The sequence below is a fragment of the Quercus robur genome, chromosome 8, assembly GCF_932294415.1.
Source record: "Quercus robur chromosome 8, dhQueRobu3.1, whole genome shotgun sequence".
Taxonomy (NCBI): domain Eukaryota; kingdom Viridiplantae; phylum Streptophyta; class Magnoliopsida; order Fagales; family Fagaceae; genus Quercus; species Quercus robur.
The window spans coordinates 15,398,375-15,408,522 of record NC_065541.1 but is presented as its reverse complement, the minus strand read 5'-3'; the positions used below and the strand labels follow the sequence as shown (position 1 = coordinate 15,408,522).

At 36.7% G+C, this 10,148-nt stretch overlaps 2 protein-coding genes across 2 annotated transcripts; one reads left to right on the top strand and one right to left on the bottom strand.

Moving 5' to 3' along the window:
- The first annotated feature begins 566 nt into the window (after window positions 1–566).
- On the top strand, window positions 567–1,625 carry LOC126695931 (uncharacterized). The gene is made up of 2 exons (XM_050392725.1): window positions 567–774; window positions 1,279–1,625. Exons 1-2 carry the CDS (start codon window positions 567–569, stop codon window positions 1,623–1,625), a joined length of 555 nt encoding a protein of 184 aa, XP_050248682.1.
- Window positions 1,626–6,901: 5,276 nt separating this feature from the next.
- On the bottom strand, window positions 6,902–9,652 carry LOC126694769 (sesquiterpene synthase 2-like). The gene is made up of 7 exons (XM_050391264.1): window positions 9,446–9,652; window positions 9,076–9,346; window positions 8,618–8,990; window positions 8,099–8,317; window positions 7,871–8,009; window positions 7,522–7,770; window positions 6,902–7,415 (listed from the first exon to the last, which is right to left on the bottom strand). The coding sequence occupies exons 1-7, from the start codon at window positions 9,566–9,568 to the stop codon at window positions 7,122–7,124; spliced, it is 1,668 nt and encodes a 555-aa protein (XP_050247221.1). The 5' UTR covers window positions 9,569–9,652; the 3' UTR covers window positions 6,902–7,121.
- Window positions 9,653–10,148: the final 496 nt, after the last annotated feature.

Sequence of the window (10,148 nt, the reverse complement as noted above, 5' to 3'; positions counted from 1 at the left end):
AGAAGTCCATGAATAAGTTTGAGGCTACAGAAAGGATGATTCAGTGGGCAATCGAGTTTAGCCAATTTAACATTGAGTACCACCCCTGGACAGCTATCAAGGCACAGGCACTAGTAGACTTCATTGCCAAATTCACAGTCCCGGATGAGGATGGGGCATCAAATGAAGCAGAAAGATGGATGATCCAGACTAATGATTTGTCAGCCCAGAAGAAGGGCAGAGTAGGGGTCATTATCATCACCCTAGGAGGAGAGACACTCAAATACGGAGTTCAGCTAAAGTTCTAGGCCACCAACAACGAAGCTGAATACAAAGGAATACTGACTGGATTAAGGGTCGGAAAGGCGCTAGGAGCCAAAAACTTGCTCCTCTAAAGCGATTCAAAGCTAGTTGTGGGGCAGATAAAGGGGGAGTATGAAGCAAAGGAGGAAAGGATGCAAAAATACCTAAGGCTGACGAAGTATTTGGCACAGTAGTTTGATCGGGTAGAATTCATATAGGTCCCTAGAAGCCAAAATATAGGGGCAGACGAGCTAGTGAAGCAAGCATCGTTAAAAGCAGGACCAATGAGTACAGACTTAAAGATAAAAGTCCAAAAATGTCCTCGTATTGAAGAGGTCCTCACCTTCGCAATCCAGAGCGAAAGCAGCTGGATGACCCCAATCCTGTCCTACCTCCAGGATGGCCGGCTTCTACAAAACGTTGAGGAGGCCAAGAAAGTCAAGAAGAGGGTAGCTAGGTTTACAATCCTGAATGACACCCTATATAAAAGAGGTTTCTCCATGCCTTACCTAAAGTGCGTCGACTAGGGTGAAGCCGAATACATTCTGGAAGAGAACCATAAAGGAATATGCAGAGACCATGCAGGCCCAAGGTCCCTGGTAAGCAAGATTATCAAAACAGGTTAGTTCCAGCCTACTATGCAAAAGGACGCAAGGGAGTTCGTCAAGAGATGCGACAAATGCCAAAGGTTTGGAAATGTTCAACGCATCCCAGTAAAGAGACTAACGCTAATAGCCTCCCCATGGCCATTTGCCCAATGAGGGATTGACATCGTCAGTCCATTACCCCAAGGTAAGAGATAGGTAAAATTGTTACTAGTCGTTATTGACTATTTCACAAAGTGGGTTGAAGCAGAAGCGCTATCAACCATCATGGAGGTAAAGATCCAGAATTTCGTGTGGAAGAACATAGTTTGTAGATTCAGGATACCACAGATGATCATATCAAACAACAGGTGGTAGTTTGACAGTCAAAGCTTTAGGGACTTTTGCTCAGGGATAGGGATCAAGAACCAATTCTTGTCCCCAAGTCGCCCACAAGCCAACTATCAAACGAAAGTAACAAACTGGACACTGCTCAAGATCATCAAAGCTCAATTGGGAAATGCTAAGGGCGCTTGGCCAGAGGAGTTGCCCAATGTCCTACGGGCATACAAGACTATAGCAAGAACCCCGACAAGAGAAACCCCCTTTAGACTCACCTATGGCACCAAAGCAGTAATCCTAGTCAAAGTGGGAATCACCATCATGAGACCAGAAGTTTTCCATGAAGGCAGCAATGATGGTCATTTGAGAGTCAACCTGAACTGCTTGGATGAAGTCAAAGACAAAGCATCCTATTAGATGACGAGGTACCTGTAGAAGATGGTTGAGTACTACAACAAGAGAGTGAAGCTCAGACGACTTAACATAGGAGATCTTGTCCTATATCACACTTGCTACCAAGGACCCGACCCAAGGGAAGCTTGACCCAACTTGGGAAGGGCCCTACAAGGTCACCCATTATTCCAGGCAAGGCAGCTATCACCTGTAAACGTTGGACGGGAAGAAAGTACCACGACCATGGAATATTGAGCATTTGAAGAGGTACCATTAATAAATGTAACAGATGATTGTATTCGTGTTTTGAAACAAAGCAATAAAAGCACTATTTAGTTAACATTTCAATGAACTATATGCAAGTCAAGAATTCTAAAAAAAAAAGATTTTTTTTTTTTTTTTTGGCTAAGTAATAAGATTCCACTTAGACGGATGTAAATTATTGACAGAGCCAAATGACAAGATCCCTTAAATAGGTGTAAGTCACCTAAAAATTGGCTAAGTAATAAGATTCCGCCTAGACGAATGTAAATTACTGACGAAGCCAAGTGACAATCCCTTAAATGGGTGTAAGTCACCTAAAAATTGGCTAAGTAATAAGATTCCACCTAGATGGATGTAAATTACTGACGAAGCCAAGTGACAATCCCTTAAATGGGTGTAAGTTACCTAAAAATTGGCTAAGTAATAAGATTCCGCTTAAATGGATGTAAGTTACTGACGGGACCAAGTGACAATCCCTTAAATGGGTGTAAGTCATCTAAAAATTGGCTAAGTAATAAGATTCTGCCTAGACAGATGTAAATTACTGACAAGATCAAGTGACAATCCCTTAAATGGGTATAAGTCACCTAAAAGTGGCTAAATAATGAAATTCTGCCTAGACAGATGTAAGCCTAATCTAAGGATAAATAGGCAAAGATGTAGGTAGAAAGCATGAACCACGTACGGATAAAAAGTGTTAAGCATAACGAAGAACAAACCAATGGAAGAAGGAAAGTAAGTAGGTAAACATGAATATATTCTGTCTGAATTAAAAGCCCAAAAACACTAGGTAACAAATATTGTTTTGGAGATAGAATTAAAAGCCGAAAAATACCAGGATAGAAATATTGTTCTGGCATTAGAATAAAAAGCCCAAAAACAAATTGGGTACCCAAAAAAAAAAAAAAAAGCATAAGTATCTGCAGGTTCAAATGCCAGCCTCTCTACCATCAGCTTCAGTAGGCTCTGGAACATTTCCCTCGGGAGCAAAAACAGTAGCTTGAGTAGCTTGGGCAGCCTCATCCATAGCCATCTCTTTGTCCACAGCCTCGAAGTACAAGTTCTCTAGGTCTACATCAGCAAGGTGCTTAACAAGATATCGCTACAAGAGCTCAAAGCCCTTGTAGTACTAGCTGTAGAGCACAGTATTGTACTCTTTAGTTTGTTGGAAGGCCTCGATGGACTTAATGACAATAGTCTTCACCCTTTCCCTTACAGCTTGTAGTTGCTCGTCCTTCTCTAGGGTCAGCTGCTTCTCCGCCCTCAAGTCATCAGACAAGACCCTCGCCTTTTCCTTGGCAATATTGGCCTTGTCCATGGCCGAGATAAGGTCTTTCCTCAACTTCAAGAGCTCCACCTCCATACCCTTCACCTTGAACTCCGTAGATGAACCCTTAGCCTCCTAGCTCAAGTAATCCGAGGTTATGTGAATGGTTTCCCCCAAAACCTAAAAGGAAGTTCCAACTTTTAGAACCATCTAAAAAGAGAGAAAGTGAAAAGCAAATTGCACAAGGGTAATACCTGGATGAGCTTGTGGACATGACGACCCACTAACTTGTTGGAGGGCACTCTAGAGAGGGCCTTAAGCTCGTCAGCCGTGAAGGCATCTTGCACCCTCAACAGTGCAAGGCTAGCATTGTCCCAAATGCTAGAAAACCACGAGGAAGCCTTCTCCTTCCCCTTATCGTCCATGCGTAGCTTCTTCATCCGCAGGGTAATTTCCTCTATCAACGTAGCCGGAGAAGCCAACCTCGTCGCCTTAGGGACATAGGTAGCAGGGGTGGCAGGAGTCCCCGTCTTCATAACTCGCACCACCCTTTTCCCGAGGCTAGAAAGAGGCTCGTTCTAAAAATTACTTAGTTATTTTAGCATCTCTAATCATAAAAATTATAATACACTGGTGGTGCTTTATCTAAAAAAAGTTGACATTAAACTATAATAAACTCTTATAAATAAGAGTTCATTGTAGAAATCTTATTTGTTTTTATTGTCTCTCTCATCTCTTAGACTCAATCTCACTCCCTCTCCTCTCTTAGACTCTATCTTGTTCGTCTCTCTCTCTCTATCTCTCTTTCCTTGACTCTACCTCTCTCTTTGATCGAATCTGTAGGTTTCGTTTGTGTTGTTTGTTGTCGTTGGTGGGTTTCAGTTGTAGCCATGGGTTGTTGTGTATAGGGGTGTCCACCCACTTGTAACCAATTTGAGAGCTCTGACAGTTGGCAGTGAGTTTCAAACTTTAAAATTTGACTCCGATGGGTCGATTGGCAGGTTCTCTTCTCTTAAACTCGACTCACTAGACCCAACCATAAAACCCAACAAAATCTAGAAACTCCAAGCATTTTTTGGTAAGTATTTGGTGAAAATTCGTCAAATCCACCTAGATTTCCGTCAGATTTGGCGAGATCTCACTAGATTTGACGAGATAGAAAAGTAGAAGGATTAATTTTCTCTCATATATGTTTGATTGGGAGGAAAGAAAAGTAGAGAGATGAAAAATTATGAAAAATAAAGTTGGTATAAAATTATAATTATGTTCATATTAAATAAAACAAAAAGCAAAACATTTTTTATACTCATTCGTTCTTTATAAAAATGTGTATAAACACTTCGCTTTTTTTTTTTTTTTTTTTTTTATCACAAGTCAAAAGGATCCAAAAAAAATAATTAAAAAAAAAAGAGAAAAAAGGGGAAAAAAAAAAGAATGGAAGAAACAGATAAAAACAAAAGAAATTAACAAAAAGACAAAAAGTGAGATGAGCACCCTTGCAAAAAAAAAAAAAAAAACCTTAGCTTGTTCGTGGCAAAGGAAATTTTTTTCAAAATCATAGTTTCTCATTTTCACTCCCATTTTCTCTCTAATTTGGGGAGATCAAGTTTTGGTGGGCTTTGAGAGAAAGTAGTCGGACCCTATCATTTCTCTATCTCCCTCCCCTCTCACTCATTTCTTCTCATATGAAACCACTCTCATTTATTATCATTTTCAAAACTATCCCAACCAGATGTACCTTTAGATAAGAGAGAGACAGAGAAGAAGAGAAAGAAAGAGATATAGAGGAAAAATAAAGAAAGATTAAAAAAATAATATTTAAATAAGATGGTAAAAAATAAAATATTTTATATTAGATATATTGTAAAGTGAGATATTAAAATAAATCTTTTTGATGCTCTTAATCCCGCGTAACCTCTCAAATTCTCACCATATAAGTGATCAGATAAGATTTCCATCCTTTTTGTCGGCCTCTCTTTCAAAATCTCATATAGACATGGAAAAAGAAAGTGACACACATATGTTTTGAGCTTGTACCCCAAGATGCTTTTTGATCAGAAAATTTGGACGCTTTCGCCTTCTTCTTCTCCCTTGATTTTTCTTCTCACATGATTGTTTTTGTTGACTGAGCTTATTCCCCACCTCTGCCACCACCATTTCCTCTCCAGCAAAAGAATCCTTTGGCTGCCACTTCACCAACAATATTTCCAGCCTTTCATCCTCCTATGATAGAAACAATCTGTAATTGCCAATACTTTCCAGAATAGGGCTTTGGGTAGCAAATTGAACTTCCATTTGGGTAGGTAACAAAAAGAGAGAAAGAAAGATGCACCTATTTTTGTCGAAGATGACCACTCACTAGTTCATGCATCATTAATTGGTAAAGCTTGAACTCAAAAGAATGAAAAGGAAAAGACGGTCTTAGGATAACAGAAAAAGAAGCTATGAGTCTTACAACCAAACCCAGTTCAGAGATTGGTTGTAGGCCCCGTATGGTGTGGAAGGAGATATTGATTGCTATCTCTAGCATTTTCTGCTCTAGAGGTAAATTTGATATTGGATTTTCCTTGTGTTTGGACTTTGGATTGAGGTTTTTCATGTGGGTCTTTGATTGTTTATGTTTACTATTGGTCTTTTTTATTAACCGAGCTCATTCTCCACCTCTACCTGTAGATGTCTTGAGTTGTGGTTGAATGATACAAGCTTGATAAATAGCTAATTTTTTAGCATGAAGTGTTTTGAAGATGAGTTATAGATATATGAGATTTGAAGAGAGATAAGAGAGGGGATGGCACAGGGATATAGTTTGTGTGATTTTTACAAAACTCTAATGTTTCGATCTTTTTTTTTTTTTTTTTAATGTATTTTTTGTTTTGAAGTGATTTAAAGAGGTTTTATTATTATTATTATTATTATTATTATTATTATTATTATTATTATTAATGGTTTAAACTTTAAAGAGGTCTAATCGAGGGTATTTCACACCGTTAGATAAAAAAGTGATAAAGTCAAAATAAACCTAGCCACAAATGGGTTTGTAGTTTACTATAATTTCTCCTTATAAAATAATTAAAACAAAATATTTAAATGTAAACTAAATCAATCCAGTGATATTCAGCAGAAAATAAAAATCAAGATTACAGTGATTTCCTTGACTACGTATATGAGATAACTTGTATGGCATAAACACAACACAAGGAAAGAAATGGGAAACAAATTCAATGTTCAAGAGAGAGAGATTGTTAATGACAAAGCCAGGGGAAAAAACAAAATCAAGGTTTTCATTATCAGGTTTCATTCATTGATGATTCTAAAGAAAAGAAGATGGTTGCATTCATATGCAAGCTTGATGGCATAAACAAAACCCAGGAGGATAATGGTTGTACGCAATTTCTTTTTTTTTTTTGATATGTTGTGGCACACTATTTAAAAATGATTATTTGAATTATATTTTTTGAAGTTGTTATGTAGATTAAAAAATAACAATTAATTAAGGAGTTTTTAATAAGGAATAATTATTTTTCATTTTAAATAATAATTATTCATAAGTAGAAAAAAAAAATGATTCTTTGTAATAAAAATGCAACTAGTTGGTAGAATAACCTTTCAATTGTGTTTACAAAGAGCTTCCTTAACCTCTCAATTACCCTCGCTTCCTCACAGTATATAATAAATGGTAGTGTAGGGAAGCAAAAGATAATAACTTGATGAATTTTAAGACAAACTTTACGTGCCCAACCCCACTAGAATGGCACAACAATTATAATCTTCCACAAAAATATACCAACAATAAATCCCATCATCATTATAAACATAGTGCTACATTATTAAATAAGAAACCAATAGTTTATTGAAAAAAAAAAAAAAAAAAACAAAGCTTTTCCTTTTATCTTCAATATAAATGGGCCCTATATATATTAGAATATCAAAAAACTTGGATCCTATTCAAGTCCTTTATTCTTTATGAAGATACTTATTTTGTCACCCATTTATATTGGTATTGGGTCTATAAGCACTGATGCAACATTATCTTTCATCTCTTTTCCAACATGAGTGTAGCCATCCCCTTCCTTGTAAATGACATCTATTACTCGTGCAAGATTAAGAACACGCATAAGTAGAGGCATGGGAACAACAGTAGGTCTTATACACTCCTCATTAATGTCCTTCCATGCATTAGCAACTTGCCTGTTGAGTTCATCATGGACTACTTGCTCTGACACACCATGTTGCCTCATGTAACATTCGATTGCTGAGGCAGCATGCCCTCTCTCTTGCTCAAACTACATGCAAAGTTTTTCAAAAGGGTAAGTAGAAAGTTGGCAACACATATGAAATAGACCTCGCACACTAGCTTGTGAAATTTGATAAGATTTTTTGATTGCATACCTTATGTGACTTCATGTCATCCATGAGTCTACCAATTACAGATGAAGCTGTAATAATCTTGGGGTTGCTGAAGATCCAATCAAATGCCTCTTTTGTAACGATGTCACCCATGCCAAGGAAAGAGATAGCTGTGAGCATAGGGTAACCAGAGGTTTTAAGTGCAACATGCATATACTCCTCCATTGTGGGGATGTAATTTTGGTGGAACCATTTGGCTTCTTCAAAGTAGGCCCGAACCAAACGTTTCATCTAAGGTTTGAAAAAAATGAATGAAATAAGTACGTAGCATGAAAAAGTAGACCAAAAAAAAAAAAAAAAAACATGAAAAGTTAAGTTGCTTGACGCTTACAGCATCTTTTGCATAGCTAACACGGTATGATCTTTCTTTCTTGGCCAACTCATTTTCAATTGCTTCGAATACATCAAAGAGTGCACGATAACATATTTGCATGTATTCTGGAAGTTGATCTATGCAGCTAATATCCCACCTGAAAATATCACGTACCAATTACAGAGGTTAGACTGACATTATACATCATAGTCTTAACATATATATTAATTAATTCAATCTATAAACCTCTCAATTGCTTCAGTGAAGGGCTCGAGTTCTTCAAGTGTGCCATAAACATCATATATATCGTCTAGAATGGATGTCAAGGAAATAACTTTGGTTAGTATTTTTCTTGCAAGTGAATATTGGGGTTCAAAGTAGACCGCGACTATCCAAAAGTAGCACTCAACAACTCTATCTCTTGCAAAAGGTAGCTTTGTTGCAAAATCTAAATCTTTCCACCACCTACAGTTTGAATATAACAATTAATATTAATTGATTGTAAGTAATCAAAAATATATAACAAAATGATAGGGTTGCTTAAAATTTTACTAAAAAAATTAATAAATAGCTGTTATCAACAATATGATTACTACTATATACCACTTCAACAATCTAATAAATGAAGTTTGAATTAATTTTTTATTATTATTTGTAACACGTTATTTTGCAAGGTTTATATAGTAAAATTTGTAGTATTCCCTTCACCATGTCCAAAAATATTTGTGCTTTGTCTTTTTGGATCATGGTTTTAGAACTAATTACCTTGTGATATCACTAAGTTCCTCTTTGTGCAATGATTGCACTAGATTAAAATCTAATATTGAAAGTTTGAGCAAAACTTTGTTATGTGAAGCATCCTGTTCATAGACAGAAATGTATCGCCGAGCCTCTAGTCGTGGTATGCCTTTATGCAAGGGCTGCTTTAGGGCATGAGTTATTTGTGCTGCCAATGGATTGCCTACAAGGGATGCTGTGGACTTAAGGTGAGTGGTAGTGAACTCAAGGGCCTCATCAAGAATGTCTTCTCCATGCACCCTCAAATGTGTAGCTTCATAGAAGGCTAGCATACCTTCAACGTTACTGGTCAAGCTTTCCCTGAATTGACCATCTTCGTCTTTGAACATGTTGAAGACATCTGTTTAGAAAAAACCAAACTTTTTTAATAAAAAACGTCGCTAACATGCTATTACATGAAGAAATCAATCATACTCGGGTCTTACCACATGAAACCTTAAATCCTTCTTGGCGTAGCAGTCGAAAACTGAGGGAAACTTTGTAGAGATCATCAACATCATTTTTGTCGTTAAAAGCAGTGTATATATGTTCTAGAGCTTCTTGGATTTCTCTCTCAAAGTGGTAAGCAACGCCTAGGCACTGGAGTGCATCAATTAAGTGCAGTTGTTGTGAAAGATGATCCGTAATGGCAAAGAGCTCGTTTCTCACCTCATCTTTCAGCTCTTCAACTTCACGTACTTTACGTAAATGAATATCCTACACCATGAATTTCATGAATAAATAATTATATTGTAACAAAAAATGCTAAAAATATTATAAATTCTACTACATAATCGTCATAAATAATCATGTTACCTTGTCTTGTGAAGTATTGTTGATGAAACGGTCACCCCAAATGCTTGGATGGAAATTTGCTGTTCGGCGAACAACCTCTGATTTGCCATTTTGGGATGGAGCCCCTGAGACTTGGGTAGACATATTTTTTCTAAGTTCAGGAACGAGTCTATGTTTTGAGTGATAAGGTATGATGGGATTTGTTCTCTGTGAACTTCTTGAGCGAGATGTGGAATGCCTTCAAGGCCACGGTATTTATAATCAATGGAGAGAAAGGTAGGTACGGTGAATAAAGTATAATTTTATTGATTAGAATGGTCAGTAAAGTATAATTATTATATACACATTTAAGTATGATGAAACATATGTAATTATAATTATCATTTAAGTATAATGTTTTGATGCACATTTAAGTATAATGAAACATGTCACTATAATAACCATTTGAGTATAACTTTTTGACTAACAACTAAATGTGTTGAATCGTACATGCATATGTCTCAACTGAATAGAGACAATGGACATTGCCCATATTCTATATGTCATAATGCACTTGATCGATGGAGACGGTGGGGGAGGGTGGTAGCCGTATTGATAGGACTCAAGATTTTGAAAAGTCTACTTATTCCAAAAATAAATAAGTTTAATTAGTAATTGTTTCTTTTTACTTTGAAAAGTCTATTTATCCTAAAAATAAATTATTAATTTCCTTTTACCTAATTAC